Consider the following 22,643-nt stretch of genomic DNA (forward strand, 5'->3'; position numbering starts at 1 on the left):
CTGCCGGATCCCCAAACTTTGCTAGACGTGACAAAAACATCCAATAAATAAAAATTTTTTGCAGATCGGAAACAGAAGGCTGTCCCTAGTCTCAAAGTGGGTGATCAAGTCTGGATTTCTACTCGAAACTTAAGACTCAAAACCCTTCCAAGAAATTTGCCGCCAGATTCATTGGACCATGGCCCTCATTCCGAGTTGTTCGCTCGCTAGCTGCTTTTAGCAGCTGTGCAAACGCTAAGCCGCCGCCCATTGGGAGTGTATCTTAGCTTAGCAGAAGTGCGAACGAAAGGATCGCAGAGCGGCACCAAAATATTTTTGAGCAGTTTCAGAGTAGCTTCAGACCTACTCAGCGCTTGCGATCACTTCAGACCATTCAGTTCCTGTTTTGACGTCACAAATACGCCCTGCGTTCGCCCAGGCAAGCCTGCATTTTTCCCGGCACGCCTGCGTTTTTCCGAACACTCCCTGAAAACGGTCAGTTGACGCCCAGAAAACGCCCTCTTCCTGTCAATCACTCTGCGGCCAGCAGTGCGACTGAAAAGCTTCACTAGACCTTGTGTAAAAAACCATCGGCAGTTGTGAAAGTACGTTGCGCATGCGCATTGTGCCGCATACGCATGCGCAGAAGTGCTGCTTTTTTGCCAAATCGCTGCGCTGTGACCGAAAACAGCTAGCGAACAACTCGGAATGACCACCCATATCCTATTGAAAAAGTATTGAATCAAGTAGCATACAAAGTGACGTTGCCTCCGTACTTGAAGATTCCAAATGCATTTCACATCTCCTTACTGAAGCCTCTCATACTTAACCGTTTTCGGGCTGCGCTCCCTGGACCCCCCAAGGTGCAAGCTGCTCAAGGAGAACAATTTGAAGTTCATAGGATCCTTGACTGTCGTAAAAGATATGGTCGTCTCCAATATCTTATTGATTGGAAGGGATATGGACCGGAGGAAAGGTCCTGGGTTTCTGAAGAGGACGTCCACGCTCCAAGATTAGTCCGGGTCTTTCATACCAAGAATCCGATGAAAGCACAAGGGTGTTCAGAGCCCACCCTAAAAAGGGGGGGTACTGTCAGGCTCCGGAACCTTACCTTCGGCGGATGCTCCTGGGGGTTGCCGTCCCGCTGGTTGGCGCGGCGGCAGTGAGCTGCTGGCGGCGGGTCCTCCTGGACGGATATGCGGCTGCCAAGGGCCGGTGACCTGGAGAGCTGGGCGCTGCGGCGGGGATCGCTGCGGTAAGGTCCTCTAATGGTGACAAAGTATAGTGTGTCAGAGACAGAAGCTGGCTAAAGCTGTGTGCTCTATTGCAAAGGGGAAGATCAGTTGCACAGGAAGAAAATAGAAAAATATGCCCCTATATGAATATGCTATTATATATTAATATTATGTTATGGGGTGCTACCACAGATCATGTAATGATATAGGGTTAGGGGAAAAAAGAAAGAAGAAAAGAGATCTGTCTCTGGTGCACTAAGGTATAAAATGTAACTTTTATTCAAATTTTCATAAAATAGATGGCACACTATCTATCCTTTGATGTGTCCTACTTGTAAACCAATATGCGAAATATTAAAATCACACAAAACAACTGTGTATAAGAGTGACAACACTGTGAAGTGTAGACAAAAAGAAAAATACAAGAGAATTTTTACAATAAACATAAATTGGTTAAAAAACTGAGCGTCTGTGTCATGTCTGTCCTTTATAGATCTCTGTCTTAATATAAGTAACAGTTATGGGCCCTACACATTAGCCGCTCAGCCGCCGAGCTGCCCGACCCGGCGGCGGCGGGGGAGGAGGGGGGGGGGGGAGCAGTGACGGGGGGGGGGGGGGGGGGTGAAGTTACTTCATTCCCCCCGTCACACGGCTCCATAGAACTGCAGGCAAATATGGACGAGATCGTCCATATTGGCCTGCATGCACAGCCGACGGGGCACCAGCGATGAACGAGCGCGGGGCCGCGCATCGTTCATCGCTGGAGCCTCCACACTGCACGATATGAACGTTAGCTCGTTCATTAATGAACGAAATCGTTCATATCGTGCAGTGATGTCAGCCAATGCGTAGGGCCCATAACTCTATCCTAGGTTACAGTTTCATTTGTACCTATAGATTTGAGTTGATACTGTTGCTTTGGTGCTTCTATGAAAGCTTTTGGCATTATGCCCAGGCTCCTGGGATTATAGATACAATTTGTGTTTCTCAATGTTTTGTAATACACTATACATAGATCCTGTGTTTTACACAGTGTATTCTGGCCAGCAAAAGCAACCACTTTCCAGTAGATAGGTTATATACTTATTCTGTATGATAACTTAGCTGTGTGCTAACAGCTAAGTATGTCTCCTGTGCTGGGGGCAGCCATGTTGGAGACCAGAGTATTACCAATGAAGTTCCCAATCTGTGTCCAGCCAATCCTGCGTGTTCTCCCCTTACAAAAAGGGGCTGGCTCAGAGGGAGTGCCAGTGCTTCTAGTTACCTCCTTGTGAAAGGTTCTCCAGCTCTGTGCTCCCAGGTTACTTCTGGTTCCCAGTTCCTGGTTGCTCTCATCTATCGGTTACCTAAACGCTGCTGCAGTCCTGTCTCAGTCCGTTGCCACTCGTGGAAGCGCTCACGGTGTCACAGGTCATAGAGGAGCTCCAGGTGCTAACTGCATTTCTCGCAGCAGTCTTCATTTCTTCAAAGTCCAAGTTCTTCAGCCTCATCTTTCAATAACAAACCACAGTCTTCATTTCTTCAAAGTCCAAGTTCTTCAGCCCCATCTTTCAATCACAAACCAGTCTTCATTTCTTCAAAGTCCAAGTTCTTCAGCCTCGTCTTTCAATCACAAACCACAGTCTTCATTTCTTTAAAGTCCAAGTTCTTCAGCCTCATCTTTCAATCACAAACCACAGTCTTCATTTCTTCAAAGTCCAAGTTCTTCAGCCTCGTCTTTAATCACAAACCACAGTGTTCAGTTCTTCTTTACCGGAGTACTTCAGCTTCACTCTTCATGTCATTTAACTATAGATTCTAATTCTTCCAGATTCTTCTATTTCTCCAATATTTGTGTACAGCCTGATTATTCATTAAAACTACAGTTATCTTCCTACGAAGTCCTCCTTTTCTTTACGCCCTCCGGCCAACATTAACACTTAGTTTGGCTTCCACCCCATGAGGAGGAATTACATTCAGCCACCTCGTTTACTCTCCTCACAGGTAGCTGTCCCTTCAGCCAAAACTCGGTTGTCGGAATCCCAACTTACGCCGAGCGTGACAACCGGTGTATATAATATACAGTATAACATGAAGTGTGGGGAGATCGGTGTATTATACACAGTATAACAGGAAGTGTGGGGAGACCGGTGTATTATATACAGTATAACAGGAAGTGTGGGGAGACCGGTGTATATAATATACAGTATAACATGAAGTGTGGGGAGACCGATGTATATTACATACAGTATAACAGGAAGTGTGGGGAGACCGGTGTATATTATATACAGTATAACACGAGGTGTGGGGAGACCGATGTATATTACATACAGTATAACAGGAAGTGTGGGGAGGCCAGTGTATATTATATACAGTATAACAGGAAGTGTGGGGAGACCGGTGTATATTATACACAGTATAACATGAAGTGTGGGGAGACCGGTGTATATTATATACAGTATAACAGGAAGTGTGGAGAGACCGGTGTATTATATACAGTATAACAGGAAGTATGGGGAGACCAGTGTATATTATATACAGTATAACAGGAAGTGTGGGGAGACCGGTGTATATTATATACAGTATAACAGGAAGTGTGGGGAGATCGGGGTATTATATACAGTATAACAGGAAGTGTGGGGAGACCGGTGTATTATATACAGTATAACAGGAAGTGTGGGGAGACCGGTGTATATTATATACAGTATAACAGGAAGTGTGGGGAGAACGGTGTATATAAGATACAGTATTACAGGAAGTGTGGGGAGACCGGTGTATAATATATACAGTATAACAGGAAGTGTGGGGAGACCGGTGTATATTATATACAGTATAACAGGAAGTGTGGGGAGACCGGTGTATATTATATACAGTATAACAGGAAGTGTGGGGAGACCGGTGTATATTATATACAGTATAACAGGAAGTGTGGGGAGACCGGTGTATTATATACAGTATAACAGGAAGTGTGTGGGGAGACCGGTGTATATTATATACAGTATAACAGGAAGTGTGGGGAGACCGGTGTATATTATATACAGTATAACAGGAAGTGTGGGGAGATCGGAGTGTATATAATGTACAGTATAACAGGAGGTGTGGGGAGACCGGTGTATATAATATACAGTATAACAGGAAATGTGGGAAGATCGGAGTGTATATAATGTACAGTATAACAGGAAGTGTGCAGAAATCGGAGTGTATATAATATACAATATAACAGGAAGTTTGAGGAGACGGGTGTATATAATATACAGTATGGGGAGATCGGAGTGTATATAATGTACAGGATATGATGGCGGTTATGCAGAGCTGGAGGGAGGGGATATCATAGTGTAATCCCGTTGCGCTCCTGCTTTCCCCGGGTAATTGCGGCTGGGTAGAGCAGCATGTGGCTATAATCACACTATAACCCAGCGGTTCACAAGCGTCCATGAATACATCTGTGAGCCCGGCAGTCACTATACATCCCGTGAGCTGGAATCCCGGCTGCGAGTCCCCTTGTAAGCTTGCTGCGCTCGCCACGCTTTGTGCCCGGTGATGGACCCTCCACCCGAGTGGAAATACGGGGCTTCGGTCGGGATTGTAACCGCTGACTGTGACAGGACGGTCCCGTACGAAAGCACTCGCCGCTTTTGCGTCCCGTTGACTGCGCACAGATTGGAAGGTCAAGTCACACGAGGCCTGACCACATAGGGGATTCCCGCTTACCGTCAGTAACCGCCTGTTACTGACTCCACCCACTGCATTGTGGGCGGGTTTATGCTGCCACCACCAAACTCCTAACCTGCCGTGGCGTTTGGAACCACGGTTCTGCTCTGTATGTGCCGACGCACTGCCTTACCACACCTGTGTGGTGCTGACGAATCCCCACTAGCCACTTGCTAGGCCTCTACCGGTAGCTGGCGGAAGGCGGAACTTGGAGACGTTAGGTGCTTCCCTGGACAGCCGGAGGACGGGGCTATGGTTGGCATAACCCTGTAGGTCACAAGATGAAGCAATCTTCTTGAGGCAATGATGTTTTATTTGCTCAATAGCTCTAAAGAGAACTCTTCCCTATTGCTAGGGGCAACAGCATACAGCAAGATGTTCCAGCAGAATAAGATGGTACTACTACAACTCTGGAGGCACGCAGGTCTCCTTTTTATGTCAGTTTTCCACACAGTACCACAGGGGGGTAAGCCCTCCCTGTCTTCTCCAACCAATGAGGTTATTTTACAAAATACCAATAAATAAATTACATTTCAAAAGGAGATAAGTGCAATAAAACAATCTTCTCCTTCCTGTCACACAGACAACGGTTGGTATCAGATTAACATTCACTATTGATAAATTTATCACATAGCTTCAAAATACAAATGTTTCTGGTCATTCACATCTCCAGGCAATCCCAGTGTTTGAGATTACAACAGGAATGGCTACAATACAAACAAACAGTCTTCCTTCCTGTATCTGCCATTCAGGGATCGCATATCAATTAAATCACCTACATGAAACAAGTTCCAAGCCCATAGACCCAGTGATTAGCATCTCTCTCTAAGGAACTTACACATCAAAAGGTATTGTCCTTCACACCTCTCTGCTAGGACAGGGCCATTAGCATGCCACTTCCTATTTCCAGAGGATAAGAGATGCTTATTCAGACAGCTATAGTAACTGCATTTTTCCTTTAAATACATTTCATTTAAACACGTGTTTCCCTTTAAATATACACTGAGCCTGTCTTGAATATAAAATAAATACAGTTAAACATGCATTCCTACAATTGTGCACAGAGCACTACATATGACATGTTAAAACACATCATTAAACAAACTTTTAAACAGTCCGCGCCCAGCGCCGTAAGTACGTTTAACAGTGACGCCAAGCACCTATTGTCCGCAACATGGCGTCGGGCACTAGGGGTTAACCCCTTCAGTGCCGCGGCGGCCATTTTCCACGTGGCTGAGGCCTCTCCGGCCACACTCCCCTCCCCATTCAAGCGGGTCAACCAGGGACCCATGTCCCAACGATTTGGGTCCTGGTCCCGCAGTCCCATGTGTTGAAGGGGGACGCTACCTAGGGGGTGTAGGCTCCGGCCTAGACAGTTCATCCATAGTGTAGTGGGCCCCTATTTGTGGGTGCACAATGTTCAAATAGTCCAGCTGAAGTCCAAGTTCAAGGCTCCACCACAAAAGTCTGTCCAATTTCTCCAAGGTAGATTGCAGCCACCGAACTGGTGGGTGGTAAGTCACCACGGTGGGGGGCCGGTTACAAACAAGTGCCACCCAAGGTGTCCCAATTGTGGCATACCCCACCTCCCACCATAGCAGTTTTCTGCTCAAACAGGCCACAGGGTGCTCCTGCCCATATGGCTCTTTCTGGCTCGGTACTGCTCCCAGTCCGTGCAGTGGCGCAGTAGTTCGTAACACACAGTCCTGGTCAAGAATGTGCGCCATCAGCACTGGAGCGGGTACCCGAGCCTCCTTCAATGACTGGAATGCCAACTCGCAAGCGGGTGCAAAGTCCACTGACTTGGGAATGCCTTTCCTAGCCATCTCTGTCAAGGGGTTCACTACAGGACTAAAGTCAATGACAACATGTCCGTAGGGCCTTACAGGTTCTATGGTCAGTACCGGTCTGGGTGATGTGGGTCGGGGACAGCCTCTGGTTGCCTCCACCCCCTCTGGTTTGGGCCTACCCCTGTCTCCTCCCACATGGTGCCCCAGGCACTGCACCTCCGTCATACCTATCTGGCAACTGTCTGCCCTAACCGTCAGACCTGCCCTCCAATCCTCTTCTGTCGACCTATGACTCGGGAAACCTACCCTGTCACCTAGGCCTACTCTTCCCTCCTCGTCCGCTACCTGTGCCACAGTGATGGCGGCCAGACCACCAGCCTCTGGATCCTGTGTGGCATCCACTACAGGGAGGCTGCGTGTCTTCCCCGATCTACTGCGCACAGGCAGGGGACCTGCTATGTCCACAGCAACTTGCTGCAAGGGTTCTCCTATGGGCAGAGGCCCAGAGACATCACAAACGCTGGAGTGCCCCAGCTGCCAACGCATGGCACCAGCCTTACAGTTGGTCTGGGCGTCATCTGACGTTCCAGACCAGGGTAAGCACTGTTTCAGGCACTTCAGGGTACGGTCTATCTCAGGGTTACTGCCCAAAGGGGTTTCGCTGGCAACCGACATCGGTTGCGCAGGATCGTTCCCTGGGGGGACCAGTTGGACACATTCCCTATCTGGTCTATCCCCTCCCACTTTCCTGGCTACCCTGTACCTTAACCCTTCCCGCCAGGTCAAACTTCCCGCCCCAACCCTGTCAAGGCCGCTGCCAAAGTGGTGCCTCATGCCTTTCGGGGATGGGTCAGAGAGTTGAGCCTCCCTAAACTCCTGCCTGTGGCCCTCAATCTCTCCTAAATTGGGACACTCTACAGGGGGAGCGAGGTGGGGACTACTAGGGTCAGTCTGGTAGGGGTCAGTCATGGAAAAGTCAGTGTGGTTTCTCATACTCAACGCCTGAGTTGGCAAACCACTTGGGTCAGGAGCATCATTGGGCACCCCCACAGGATCAAACGAGCTGGAACCGACATCCTCTGCGTTGCTAGTGGACGTGGGCATACCAGAGGCAAAAGGCATGCGGGGTCGATGTGCTGATCTAGCCGCTGTAATCTTTTCCTCTGGGCTGGTTGATGCTGTGGTTGGCTGTGCTGGCAGTTGTCTAGCAGCTGTAGTCTTTTCCTCTGGGCTGGGCTGTGCTGGAGTAGCTGATGTCAACGGTGGTTGTGGAACTTGACTCCGGGGAATGGCGCCAACAAACGTGGTGACGATCCCACCACCCAGATCATTTCCTAGGACCACATCAGTTGGGAGACCATCCATGATGGCAACTTCTCGCAACTCTGGTCCAGCTCCCCAGTCCAGGTAGACTCTTGCCATGGGAACCGCTTTCTCTGTTCCATCGGCCAGGGTGACCTTGGCAGTGCGACCCTGCAATACTACAGCAGGATCTATAAGGTGGGGGCTCACCACAGTGATTGAGGCCCCAGAGTCTCTTAGGCCTTCTCCCTGCAGGGGTCCCACGTGGACTGGCTGCAGGTGCCTCCACATGTTGTGTAGGGGCTGTTTGGCCATGCAGGTGACTCTCTCCGCAGAGTGCACCTGTCTCTCGCCACACTCCATCGGACTGACTGGAGGGGGAACAGTCTCTGTAGGCTCATCTCCTCTCGTCAAACAAGCGATCCGGGCTCCAGCACTCGGATTTGGGGCACGAGTCTGGGGTGCTTGGGATGCAGGACAGTTCATCCTCAGATGTCCGATTTCCCACAGCCGTAGCACTTCTTCTCCAGTCGTGGCACCGATGATCTCTGATCAGTTACAGGGACGCTGCGGTGCGGTTGCTGGCCAAGAGCACCCGGGTTGGAAGATGCTTGTCTTTGGGGGTGATGAGCTGAAGAGGGGGGTCCCCTTGGTGGTGCAGTCTTTTGGAGCTGGCTGCTGGCTGGGCGCTTCTGCCCCCGTGGCCGAATTGCCACATATTTGTCGGCTAACTGGGCAGCCATCTTTAAGCTGGGTGGCTCCCGATCTAGCACCCACTCCTTCACTTCTGGGGCGCACCTGCGGTAGAACTGCTCCCTGCAGATCAGGTCGATCAGTGCGTCCCATGTAGTGGCTTCCGAATCCTTCACCCACTTCACCACGTACTGCCGCAGCTGGGTGGCAAACTGCCCATGGGTGCTGCTTGGATTCTTGGCAAAGTCTCTGAACTTCTTCCTGTAAGACTCTGGAGTGATGAAGAATCGCTGGAGGAGGGCTTTCGCGACTTCGTCGTAGTTCCCACAGTCCTCCGTGGCCACTCCTCGATAGGCCTCCAAGGCCTCTCCATGCAGAGTGGGCACAAGGTGTCTCACCCACTCTGACTCGGGTAGATCGTGTAGTTTACAAGTCCTTTCAAAAACTTGCAAATGTCCATCAATGTCCCCATCACTGTCTGCAAACTTGGCAAACTGAATACGTCCTGATCTGTGTACAACAGCTGACAACGGCTCCCGGGCTACCACGGCCTGTGGTGCCCGCTCATCACGCCACATCTGGATGATGATCAAGCGCTCTTGCTCCGTTGCCCTTTCCCCCAATTCCGCTAGCCGATCTGCTAGGCTATCCGTACTGCCCCCCCTGGGACGTTGGGATCCTGGCCCTGCTAGGGATTGCTGGGAAACATTGCTGCTGTGAGAGAGGGCGGGGCTTGTGGTTCTCACCGGTTCCTTACGAAGGTCCACTGGTGGGCCGTCCTCTGCGATGCTGATGCCGTCAGTGCTTTCCACCTCCGCCTGATGAGACTCCTCCCAGCTCCTGAGCGCCGCCTTCATGACGCTTCAGGGCGCGTTGGAAGGGATATCCACACCCTTCTCCTGGCACACGATCTCCAGATCATCCTTGGACATTCCGCTGAATTCCGCCATCTTGTGCGTTCTCCTGCGCTGCAGTTACTCCTCTCCTGAGTAACTCGGCTTCTCCAATCGGGTGATGAAAAGCCGCCTGGGAAGATCCCACCACTATGCCACCAATTTCTGTGACAGGACGGTCCCGTACGAAGGCACTCGCCGCTTTCGCGTCCCGTTGGCTGCGCACAGAATGGAAGGTCAAGTCACACGAGGCCTGACCACATAGGGGATTCCCGCTTACCGTCAGTAACCGCCTGTTACTGACTCCACCCACTGCGTTGTGGGCGGGTTTATGCTGCCACCACCAAACTCCTAACCTGCCGTGGCGTTTGGAACCACGGTTCTGCTCTGTATGTGCCGACGCACTGCCTTACCACACCTGTGTGGTGCTGACGAATCCCCACTAGCCACTTGCTAGGCCTCTACCGGTAGCTGGCGGAAGGCGGAACTTGGAGACGTTAGGTGCTTCCCTGGACAGCCGGAGGACGGGGCTAGGTTTGGCCTAACCCTGTAGGTCACAAGATGAAGCAATCTTCTTGAGGCAATGATGTTTTATTTGCTCAATAGTTCTAAAGAGAACTCTTCCCTATTGCTAGGGGCAACAGCATACAGCAAGATGTTCCAGCAGAATAAGATGGTACTACTACAACTCTGGAGGCACGCAGGTCTCCTTTTTATGTCAGTTTTCCACACAGTACCACAGGGGGGTAAGCCCTCCCTGTCTTCTCCAACCAATGAGGTTATTTTACAAAATACCAATCAATAAATTACATTTCAAAAGGAGATAAGTGCAATAAAACAATCTTCTCCTTCCTGTCACACAGACAACGTTTGGTATCAGATTAACATTCACTATTGATAAATTTATCACATAGCTTCAAAATACAAATGTTTCTGGTCATTCACATCTCCAGGCAATCCCAGTGTTTGAGATTACAACAGGAATGGCTACAATACAAACAGTCTTCCTTCCTGTATCTGCCATTCAGGGATCGTATATCAATTAAATCACCTACATGAAACAAGTTCCAAGCCCATAGACCCAGTGATTAGCATCTCTCTCTAGGGAACTTACACATCAAAAGGTATTGTCCTTCACACCTCTCTGCTAGGACAGGGCCATTAGCATGCCACTTCCTATTTCCAGAGGATAAGAGATGCTTATTCAGACAGCTATAGTAACTGCATTTTTCCTTTAAATACATTTCATTTAAACACGTGTTTCCCTTTAAATATACACTGAGCCTGTCTGGAATATAAAATAAATACAGTTAAACATGCATTCCTACAATTGTGCACAGAGCACTACATATGACATGTTAAAACACATCATTAAACAAACTTTTAAACAGTCCGCGCCCAGCGCCGTAAGTACGTTTAACAGTGACGCCAAGCGCCTATTGTCCACAACATGGCGTCGGGCACTAGGGGTTAACCCCTTCAGTGCCGCGGCGGCCATTTTCCACGTGGCTGAGGCCTCTCCGGCCACACTGACGTTTCACCGGCAGTCGGGATTCTGGCGTCGGTATATGAACTGCGTCCTGCTGGCCGCGCCTCCTGACCCCCTGTCACGGTGCAGAGGTGCTGTGCGCTTCACCGCAGAGCAGAGAGATAGACACCGCGACCCGCGGGAGGGACAGCGGGAATATCTCAGAAAAACAGGACTGTCCCGCGGAAATCGGGATAGCTGGGAGGAATGCTTAGGGACGCTATGTGGTGAGGGACGGTCACTTCCAAGTGTCAGGTATGTATGACTGGCCCATTACAGTGCTCCTGGCCCCCTGCCACTGCTGCACACCTCCCTACAGTGAGAGGGAAGGGCAGGGCATGGTGTCTCCCCCGGAGAGGTCGTGTAGGGAGGTGTAAGGGCAAGAGACTAGAGCCTGCCACTCACAACATGGCCGAATGCAGGCCCCTCCCGCCTCTGCCAGCCACAAGATGGCGCCCGCAGCATCACGTGTCCCCGGCGCTGCTGCCATTCGCAATGTGGCCGCCGGATGTCGCTCTCTCGGTGACGCAGTGACGCTGGCCGGCAGCGGGAAGATGGCTGAGGGAGAGCGAGCGGCTGAGACCGGGGGGTCAGAGACTGGGAGCGGCGGGGACAAGACGGCGGAGGAGCTGAAAGAGCGGGCCAACGAGTACTTCCGGGGTAACGGCACTACTGCCCCCAGCGTGCCCGCTACTGCCTCCTGCTACACTACTGCCCCCAGCGTGCCCGCTACTGCCCCCAACGTGTCCTGCCGGCCTCTCCCCCTGCTGCACTACTGCTCCCAGCGTGTCCTGCCAGCCTCTCCCCCTGCTGCACTACAGCTCCCAGCGTGTCCTGCAGGCCCTTCCCCCTGCTGCACTACTGCTCCCAGTGTTTCCTACCGGCCTCTCCTCCTGCTGCACTACAGCTCCCAGCATGTCCTGCCGGCCTCTCCCCCTGCTGCACTACTGCTCCCAGCGTGTCCTGCCGGCCTCTCCCAATCATGCTGCACTACTGCTCCCAGCGTGTCCTGCCGGCCTCTCCCAATCCTGCTGCACTACTGCTCCCAGCGTGTCCTGCCGGCCTCTCCCAATCCTGCTGCACTACTGCTCCCAGCGTGTCCTGCCGGCCTCACCCCCTGCTGCACTACTGCTCCCAGCGTGTCCTGCAGGCCCTTCCCCCTGCTGCACTACTGCTCCCAGTGTTTCCTGCAGGCCCTTCCCCCTGCTGCACTACTGCTCCCAGCGTGTCCTACCGGCCTCTCCCCCTGCTGCACTACAGCTCCCAGTATGTCCTGCCGGCCTCACCCCCTGCTGCACTACTGCTCCCAGCGTGTCCTGCCGGTCTCTCCCAATCCTGCTGCACTACTGCTCCCAGCGTGTCCTGACGGCCTTTCCCCCTGCTGCACTACTGCTCCCAGCATGTCCTGCCGGCCTTTCCCCCTGCTGCACTACTGCTCTCAGCGTGTTCTGCCGGCCTCTCCTCCTGCTGCACTACAGCTCCCAGTATGTCCTGCCGGCCTCACCCCCTGCTGCACTACTGCTCCCAGCGTGTCCTGCCAGCCTCTCCCCCTGCTGCACTACAGCTCCCAGCGTGTCCTGCAGGCCCTTCCCCCTGCTGCACTACTGCTCCCAGTGTTTCCTGCAGGCCCTTCCCCCTGCTGCACTACTGCTCTCAGCGTGTTCTGCCGGCCTCTCCTCCTGCTGCACTACAGCTCCCAGCGTGTCCTGCCGGCCTCCTCCTGCTGCACTACAGCTCCCAGCGTGTCCTGCCGGCCCATCCCCCTCCTGCACTACTGCTCCCAGCGTGTCCTGCCGGCCTTTCCCTCTGCTGCACTACTGCTCCCAGCGTGTCCTGCCGGCCTCACCCCCTGCTGCACTACTGCTCCCAGCGTGTCCTGCCGGCCCTTCCCCTGCTGCACTACTGCTCCCAGCGTGTCCTGCTGGCCCTTCCCCCTGATACACTACTGCTCTCAGCGTGTCCTGCCGCCCTCTCCTCCTGCTGCACTACAGCTCCCAGCATGTCCTGCTGGCCTTTCCCCCTGCTGCACTATTGCGCCCAGCGCGTCCTGCCGGCCCTTCCCCCTGCTGCACTACTGCTCCCAGCGTGTCCTGCTGGACCTTCCTCCTGCTGCACTACTGCTCCCAGCGTGTCCTGCTGGACCTTCCTCCTGCTGCACTACTGCTCCCAGCGTGTCCTGCTGGACCTTCCTCCTGCTGCACTACAGCTCCCAGCATGCTCTGCCGGCCCTTCCCCCTGCTGCACTACTGCTCCCAGCGTGTCCTACCGGCCTCTCCCCCTGCTGCACTACAGCTCCCAGTATGTCCTGCCGGCCTCTCCCCCTGCTGCACTACTGCTCTCAGCGTGTCCTGCCGGCCTCACCCCCTGCTGCACTACTGCTCCCAGCGTGTCCTGCTGGCCCTTCCCCTTGCTGCACTACTGCTCCCAGCGTGTCCTGCCGGCCTAACCCCCTGCTGCACTACTGCTCCCAGCGTGTCCTGCCGGCCTAACCCCCTGCTGCACTACTGCTCCCAGTATGTCCTGCCGGCCCTTCCCCCTGCTGCACTACTGCTCCCAGCGTGTCCTGCCGGCCTCTCCCAATCCTGCTGCACTACTGCTCTCAGCGTGTCCTGCCGGCCTCTCCCCTTGCTGCACTACTGCTCCCAGCGTGTCCTGCTGGCCCTTCCCCCTGCTGCACTACTGCTCCCAGCGTATCCTGCCGGCCTCTCCCCCTGCTGCACTACTGCACCCAGCGTGTCCTGCCGGTCTCTCCCAATCCTGCTGCACTACTGCTCCCAGCGTGTCCTGCCGGCCTCTCCTCCTCCTGCTGCACTACTGCTCCCAGCATGTCCTGCCGGCCCTTCCCCCTGCTGCACTATTACTCCCAGCGTGTCCTGCCGGCCTCTCAACCTGCTGCACTACTGTTCCCAGCGTGTCCTGCCGGCCTTTACCCTGCTGCACTACTGCTCCCAGCGTGTCCTGCCGGCCTCTCCTCCTGCTGCACTACAGCTCCCAGCATGTCCTGCCGGCCTCTCCCCCTGCTGCACTATTACTCACAGCGTGTCCTGCCGGCCTCTCCCCCTGCTGCACTATTACTCCCAGCGTGTCCTGCCGGCCTCTCCCCCTGCTGCACTACTGCTCCCAGCGTGTCCTGCCGGCCTCTCCCCCTGCTGCACTACTGCTCCCAGCGTGTCCTGCAGGCCCTTCCCCCTGCTGCACTACTGCTCCCAGCGTGTCCTGCCGGCCTCTCCCCCTGCTGCACTATTACTCACAGCGTGTCCTGCCGGCCTCTCCCCCTGCTGCACTACTGCTCCCAGCGTGTCCTGCCGGCCTCTCCCCCTGCTGCACTACTGCTCCCAGCGTGTCCTGCCGGCCTCTCCCCCTGCTGCACTATTACTCACAGCGTGTCCTGCCGGCCTCTCCCCCTGCTGCACTACTGCTCCCAGCGTGTCCTGCCGGCCTCTCCCCCTGCTGCACTACTGCTCCCAGCGTGTCCTGCAGGCCTCTCCCCCTGCTGCACTACAGCTCCCAGCGTGTCCTGCCGGCCTCTCCCCCTGCTGCACTATTACTCCCAGCGTGTCCTGCCGGCCTCTCCCCCTGCTGCACTACTAGTCCCAGCGTGTCCTGCCGGCCTCTCCCTCTGCTGCACTACAGCTCCCAGCGTGTCCTGCCAGCCTCTCCCCCTGCTGCACTACTGCTCCCAGCGTGTCTGCCGGCCTCTCCCCCTGCTGCACTACTGCTCCCAGCGTGTCCTGCCGGCCTCTCCTCCTGCTGCACTACTGCTCCCAGCGTGTCCTGCCAGCCTCTCCCCCTGCTGCACTACAGCTCCCAGCGTGTCCTGCCAGCCTCTCCCCCTGCTGCACTACTGCTCCCAGCGTGTCCTGCCGGCCTCTCCCTCTGCTGCACTACAGCTCCCAGCGTGTCCTGCCAGCCTCTCCCCCTGCTGCACTACTGCTCCCAGCGTGTCTGCCGGCCTCTCCCCCTGCTGCACTACTGCTCCCAGCGTGTCCTGCCGGCCTCTCCTCCTGCTGCACTACTGCTCCCAGCGTGTCCTACCGGCCTCTCCCCCTGCTGCACTACAGCTCCCAGTATGTCCTGCCGGCCTCACCCCCTGCTGCACTACTGCTCCCAGCGTGTCCTGCCGGTCTCTCCCAATCCTGCTGCACTACTGCTCCCAGCGTGTCCTGACGGCCTTTCCCCCTGCTGCACTACTGCTCCCAGCATGTCCTGCCGGCCTTTCCCAATCATGCTGCACTACTGCTCTCAGCGTGTTCTGCCGGCCTCTCCTCCTGCTGCACTACAGCTCCCAGCGTGTCCTGCCGGCCCATCCCCCTCCTGCACTACTGCTCCCAGCGTGTCCTGCCGGCCTTTCCCTCTGCTGCACTACTGCTCCCAGCGTGTCCTGCCGGCCTCACCCCCTGCTGCACTACTGCTCCCAGCGTGTCCTGCCGGCCCTTCCCCCTGCTGCACTACTGCTCCCAGCGTGTCCTGCTGGCCCTTCCCCCTGATACACTACTGCTCTCAGCGTGTCCTGCCGGCCCTTCCCCCTGCTGCACTACTGCTCCCAGCGTGTCCTGCTGGACCTTCCTCCTGCTGCACTACTGCTCCCAGCGTGTCCTGCTGGACCTTCCTCCTGCTGCACTACAGCTCCCAGCATGCTCTGCCGGCCCTTCCCCCTGCTGCACTACTGCTCCCAGCGTGTCCTACCGGCCTCTCCCCCTGCTGCACTACAGCTCCCAGTATGTCCTGCCGGCCTCTCCCCCTGCTGCACTACTGCTCTCAGCGTGTCCTGCCGGCCTCACCCCCTGCTGCACTACTGCTCCAGCGTGTCCTGCTGGCCCTTCCCCTTGCTGCACTACTGCTCCCAGCGTGTCCTGCCGGCCTAACCCCCTGCTGCACTACTGCTCCCAGTATGTCCTGCCGGCCCTTCCCCCTGCTGCACTACTGCTCCCAGCGTGTCCTGCCGGCCTCTCCCAATCCTGCTGCACTACTGCTCTCAGCGTGTCCTGCCGGCCTCTCCCCTTGCTGCACTACTGCTCCCAGCGTGTCCTGCTGGCCCTTCCCCCTGCTGCACTACTGCTCCCAGCGTATCCTGCCGGCCTCTCCCCCTGCTGCACTACTGCACCCAGCGTGTCCTGCCGGTCTCTCCCAATCCTGCTGCACTACTGCTCCCAGCGTGTCCTGCCGGCCTCTCCTCCTCCTGCTGCACTACTGCTCCCAGCATGTCCTGCCGGCCCTTCCCCCTGCTGCACTATTACTCCCAGCGTGTCCTGCCGGCCTCTCAACCTGCTGCACTACTGTTCCCAGCGTGTCCTGCCGGCCTTTACCCTGCTGCACTACTGCTCCCAGCGTGTCCTGCCGGCCTCTCCTCCTGCTGCACTACAGCTCCCAGCATGTCCTGCCGGCCTCTCCCCCTGCTGCACTATTACTCACAGCGTGTCCTGCCGGCCTCTCCCCCTGCTGCACTACTGCTCCCAGCGTGTCCTGCCGGCCTCTCCCCCTGCTGCACTACTGCTCCCAGCGTGTCCTGCAGGCCCTTCCCCCTGCTGCACTACTGCTCCCAGCGTGTCCTGCCGGCCTCTCCCCCTGCTGCACTATTACTCACAGCGTGTCCTGCCGGCCTCTCCCCCTGCTGCACTACTGCTCCCAGCGTGTCCTGCCGGCCTCTCCCCCTGCTGCACTACTGCTCCCAGCGTGTCCTGCCGGCCTCTCCCCCTGCTGCACTACTGCTCCCAGCGTGTCCTGCAGGCCTCTCCCCCTGCTGCACTACAGCTCCCAGCGTGTCCTGCCGGCCTCTCCCCCTGCTGCACTATTACTCCCAGCGTGTCCTGCCGGCCTCTCCCCCTGCTGCACTACTAGTCCCAGCGTGTCCTGCCGGCCTCTCCCTCTGCTGCACTACAGCTCCCAGCGTGTCCTGCCAGCCTCTCCCCCTGCTGCACTACTGCTCCCAGCGTGTCTGCCGGCCTCTCCCCCTGCTGCACTACTGCTCCCAGCGTGTCCTGCCGGCCTCTCCTCCTGCTGCACTACTGCTCCCAGCGTGTCCTGCCAGCCTCTCCCCCTGCTGCACTACAGCTCCCAGCGTGTCCTGCCAGCCTCTCCCCCTGCTGCACTACTGCTCCCAGCGTGTCCTGCCGGCCTCTCCCTCTGCTGCACTACAGCTCCCAGCGTGTCCTGCCAGCCTCTCCCCCTGCTGCACTACTGCTCCCAGCGTGTCTGCCGGCCTCTCCCCCTGCTGCACTACTGCTCCCAGCGTGTCCTGCCGGCCTCTCCTCCTGCTGCACTACTGCTCCCAGCGTGTCCTGCCGGCCTCACCCCCTGCTGCACTACTGCTCCCAGCGTGTCCTGCCGGCCCTTCCCCCTGCTGCACTACTGCTCCCAGCGTGTCCTGCCGGCCTCACCCCCTGCTGCACTACTGCTCCCAGCGTGTCCTGCCGGCCTCACCCCCTGCTGCACTACTGCTCCCAGCGCATCCTGCCGGCCCTTCCCCCTGCTGCACTACTGCTCCCAGCGTGTCCTGCCGGCCTCTCCCCATCCTGCTGCACTACTGCTCCCAGCGTGTCCTGCCAGCCTCTTCCCCTGCTGCACTACTGCTCCCAGCGTGTCCTGCCGGCCTCTCCTCCTGCTGCACTACAGCTCCCAGCGTGTCCTGCCGGCCCTTCCCCCTGCTGCACTACAGCACCCAGCGTGTCCTGCCGGCCTCTCCCCCTGCTGCACTACTGCACCCAGCGTGTCCTGCCGGCCTCTCCTCCTGCTGCACTACAGCTCCCAGCGTGTCCTGCAGGCCCTTCCCCCTGCTGCACTACAGCACCCAGCGTGTCCTGCCGGCCTCTCCCCCTGCTGCACTACTGCACCCAGCGTGTCCTGCCGGCCTCTCCCCCTGCTGCACTACTGCACCCAGCGTGTCCTGCCGGCCTCTCCTCCTGCTGCACTACAGCTCCCAGCATGTCCTGCTGGCCCTTCCCCCTGCTGCACTACTGCACCCAGCGTGTCCTGCCGGCCTCTCCCCCTGCTGCACTACTGCACCCAGCGTGTCCTGCCGGCCTCTCCCCCTGCTGCACTACTGCACCCAGCGTGTCCTGCCGGCCTCTCCTCCTGCTGCACTACAGCTCCCAGCATGTCCTGCCGGCCTCTCCCCCTGCTGCACTATTGCGCCCAGCGTGTCCTGCCGGCCCTTCCCCCTGCTGCACTACTGCTCCCAGCGTGTCCTGCTGGCCCTTCCCCCTGCTGCACTACTGCTCCCAGCGTGTCCTACTGGCCCTTCCCCCTGCTGCACTACTGCTCCCAGCGTGTCCTGCCGGCCCTTCCCCCTGCTGCACTACTGCTCCCAGCGTGTCCTGCTGGCCCTTCCCCCTGCTGCACTACTGCTCCCAGCGTGTCCTACCGGCTTCTCCCCCTGCTGCACTATTGCTCCCAGCGTGTCCTGCCAGCCTCTCTCCCTGCTGCACTACTGCTCCCAGCGCGTCCTGCCGGCCCTTCCCCCTGCTGCACTACTGCTCCCAGCGCATCCTGCCGGCCCTTCCCCCTGCTGCACTACTGCTCCCAGCGCATCCTGCCGGCCCTTCCCCCTGCTGCACTACTGCTCCCAGCGTGTCCTGCCGGCCTCTCCCCCTGCTGCACTACTGCTCCCAGCGTGTCCTGCCGGCCTCTCCCCCTGCTGCACTACTGCTCCCAGCGCGTCCTGCCGGCCCTTCCCCCTGCTGCACTACTGCTCCCAGCGCGTCCTGCCGGCCCTTCCCCCTGCTGCACTACTGCTCCCAGCGCATCCTGCCGGCCCTTCCCCCTGCTGCACTACTGCTCCCAGCGCATCCTGCCGGCCCTTCCCCCTGCTGCACTACTGCTCCCAGCGTGTCCTGCCGGCCTCTCCCCATCCTGCTGCACTACAGCTCCCAGCGTGTCCTGCCGGCCTCTCCTCCTGCTGCACTACAGCTCCCAGCGTGTCCTGCCGGCCTCCTCCTGCTGCACTACAGCTCCCAGCGTGTCCTGCCGGCCCATCCCCCTCCTGCACTACTACTCCCAGCGTGTCCTGCCGGCCTCTCAACCTGCTGCACTACTGGTCCCAGCGTGTTCACTACTGGTCCCAGCGTGTTCACTAATGGTCCCAGCGTGTCAAGTCAGCCACCTCCCATGCTGCACTACAGCTCCCAGCGTGTCCTGCAGGGCATGCAGGAACCTTTAGTTACATTGCAGTAGAAGTGACTTGTGAGGCATGCTGGAATTTGTAGTTGCACGACCTGGGTTTGTGCAGGGATCATACGTGTGCAGAGTCTGCAGGAATATGATGCTGTGTAATGTGGTCACAGCCAGCCGGCTGTTCCCCTGCGTCGGTTCTGCGCTGCGATCATACCTGAAACAATCTGTAACTTCCTCTCTCTTTGTCTCTAGTGAAGGATTATGACCACGCCGTGCAGTATTACACAGAAGCCATCGCTCTCAGCCCGAACACCGCCATTTACTATGGGAACCGCAGCTTGGCGTATCTCCGCACTGAATGTTATGGTTACGCTTTGGCTGATGCATCTCACGCCATACAGCTCGATGCCAAATACATCAAGGGCTACTACAGGCGCGCGGCTAGTAACATGGCCCTGGGGAAGCTGAAGGCCGCTCTGAAAGACTATGAGACGGTCAGAGCACTTGCCCTCTATATGTCTCCCAGCCCCGTCCCATGCTCCACTCTCCTGACCCATTGCTCTGTGTTCTCCAGGTGGTGAAGGTCCGCCCCCACGATAAAGACGCGCAGATGAAGTTCCAAGAGTGCAGCAAGTTAGTGCGGCAGAAGGCGTTTGAGCGAGCAATCGCCAGCGATCAGCATAACCGCTCGGTGGTCGATTCCCTGGACATCGAAGGGATGAGTAAGTAAATGTGGGCACAAAACATAACTACTTCCAGAACCAGGGTGACTTACCCACTGAGTCGCTGCCCTCTTGGCAGGATCGGCCCTCTTTCACGCAGATATAATGGCCGTTTCCTTCTTCATGGAGTATACCGTATAGAATAAATTATAAACTGCCCCATTATGTCCTCTGAGACATCACTCTATTTTCTTGTCGCGGTGCAGTGAGTACGTGCCCTTTAGTCCTGTGGCTGCTGCAGTTACAGTTTTTCTTTGGGCATATATTTTGTGTCGTCCCGGTGCAGTGGCTATAAGTCTTCTGTAATTATGAAACCGTGAGTACGAGTACACTTATTCAGTTACAGCTCTTACCGTCCAGTGGACACGTATCCTCTACTACAGCACTTATATAGGCCAGGTGCAGTGGGTACATGTATCTTCCATAGCTCATGGAGCAGTGGGTAGATGTATCCTCTATCACAACTAGTCATGGAGCAGTGGGTAGATGTATTCTCTATCACAACTAGTCATGGAGCAGTGGGTAGATGTATTCTCTATCACAACTGTTCTCTATGCCTGGTGCAGTGGGTAGGTGTTTTCTCCATTACAGCTGTACTCTTGGTGTGGTGCACTAGGTATATAGAACTTCTACAGCTCCTCTCTAGGCCTGGTGCAGTGAGTATATGTATCCTCTACTGCAGTTCTCTAGGTGTGGTGCAGTGGGTACGTGTATCCTCTGTGGCAGGTCAGTGGTATTTGTGCCTCACAGATCGCTCTTTCCCTGTCTGCAGCCATAGAAGATGAATACACAGGTCCCCAGTTACAGGATGGAAAGGTCACCTTGGACTTTATGTTGGAATTAATGAAATTTTATAAAGACCAGAAGAAGCTTCATCGGAAATGTGTCTATCAGGTAAATGGGGAAATGTCTGTGGCACAGGGTGAAAGGTGAGGTCCAGTATATCGCAGTATATACAGTCCCTGCCAGGCAACTTCCTTTCCCAGCTAGCACTGGCTTCCCTGTGTACACTGCCCTTACTCCCAGGCCATCCCACCCTGTGTACACTGCCCTTACTCCCAGCCCTTCTCACCCTGTGTACACTGCCCTTACTCCCAGGCCATCTCACCCTGTGTACACTACCCTTACTCCCAGGCCATCCCACCCTGTGTACACTGCCCTTACTCCCAGGCCGTCTCACCCTGTGTACACTGCCCTTACTCCCAGGCCGTCTCACCCTGTGTACACTGCCCTTACTCCCAGGCCATCTCACCCTGTGTACACTGTCCTTACTCCCAGCCCATCTCACCCTGTGTACACTGCCCTTACTCCCAGGCCATCTCACCCTGTGTACACTGCCCTTACTCCCAGCCAATCTCACCCTGTGTACACTGCCCTTACTCCCAGCCCATCTCACACATCCGCTGTGTACACTGCCCTTACTCCCAGCCCGTCTCTCACCTCCGCTGTGTACACTGCCCGTACTCCCAGCCCATCTCTCACCTCCACTGTGTACACTGCTCTTACTCCATGCCCGTCTCTCACCTCCGCTGTGTACACTGCCCTTACTCCCAGCCCGTCTCTCACCTCCGCTGTGTACACTGCCCTTACTCCCAGCCCGTCTCTCACCTCCGCTGTGTACACTGCCCGTACTCCCAGCCCATCTCTCACCTCCGCTGTGTACACTGCTCTTACTCCATGCCCGTCTCTCACCTCCGCTGTGTACACTGCCCTTACTCCCAGCCCGTCTCTCACCTCCGCTGTGTACACTGCCCTTACTCCCAGCCCGTCTCTCACCTCCGCTGTGTACACTGCCCTTACTCCCAGCCCGTCTCTCACTGTGTACACTGCCCTTACTCCCTGCCCATTTCACACATCCGCTGTGTACACTGCACTTACTCCCTGCCCATCTCACACTGTGTACACTGCCCTTACTCCCAGCCCGTCTCTCACCTCCGCTGTGTACACTGCCCTTACTCCCTGCCCATCTCACACATCCGCTGTGTACACTGCCTTTACTCCCTGCCCATCTCACACTGTGTACACTGCCCTTACTCCCTGCCCATTTCACACATCCGCTGTGTACACTGCCCTTACTCCCTGCCCATCTCACACATCCGCTGTGTACACTGCCCTTACTCCCTGCCCATCTCACACATCCGCTGTGTACACTGCCCGTACTCCCAGCCCATCTCTCACCTCCGCTGTGTACACTGCTCTCCCTGCCCATCTCACACATCCGCTGTGTACACTGCCCTTACTCCCTGCCCATCTCACACATCCGCTGTGTACACTGCCCTTACTCCCTACCCATCTCACACATCCGCTGTGTACACTGCCCTTACTCCCTGCCCATCTCACACATCCGCTGTGTACACTGCCCTTACTCCCTGCCCATCTCACACATCCGCTGTGTACACTGCCCTTACTCCCAGCCCGTCTCTCACCTCCGCTGTGTACACTGCCCTTACTCCCAGCCCATCTCACACATCCGCTGTGTACACTGCCCTTACTCCCTGCCCATCTCACACATCCGCTGTGTACACTGCCCTTACTCCCAGCCCATCTCACACATCCGCTGTGTACACTGCCCTTACTCCCTGCCCATCTCACACATCCGCTGTGTACACTGCCCTTACTCCCAGCCCATCTCACACATCCGCTGTGTACACTGCCCTTACTCCCAGCCCATCTCACACATCCGCTGTGTACACTGCCCTTAC

The 22,643-nt window shown here is 56.2% G+C and overlaps 1 protein-coding gene across 1 annotated transcript in view; it reads left to right on the top strand.

Annotated features, from left to right (window-relative positions):
• Positions 1-11,544: 11,544 nt before the first annotated feature.
• PPP5C (protein phosphatase 5 catalytic subunit) overlaps positions 11,545-22,643 on the top strand; it is a 71,000-nt gene continuing 59,901 nt past the window's right edge. The window contains exons 1-4 of the mRNA XM_063938432.1: positions 11,545-11,770; positions 19,472-19,713; positions 19,794-19,941; positions 20,714-20,835. Of these exons, the coding sequence (XP_063794502.1) occupies positions 11,560-11,770; positions 19,472-19,713; positions 19,794-19,941; positions 20,714-20,835 (723 nt within the window). The 5' untranslated portion in view covers positions 11,545-11,559. The remainder of the gene's footprint in view (positions 11,771-19,471; positions 19,714-19,793; positions 19,942-20,713; positions 20,836-22,643) is intronic.

This window comes from Pseudophryne corroboree, chromosome 8 (genome assembly GCF_028390025.1).
Source record: "Pseudophryne corroboree isolate aPseCor3 chromosome 8, aPseCor3.hap2, whole genome shotgun sequence".
In the NCBI taxonomy this organism is placed as follows: domain Eukaryota; kingdom Metazoa; phylum Chordata; class Amphibia; order Anura; family Myobatrachidae; genus Pseudophryne; species Pseudophryne corroboree.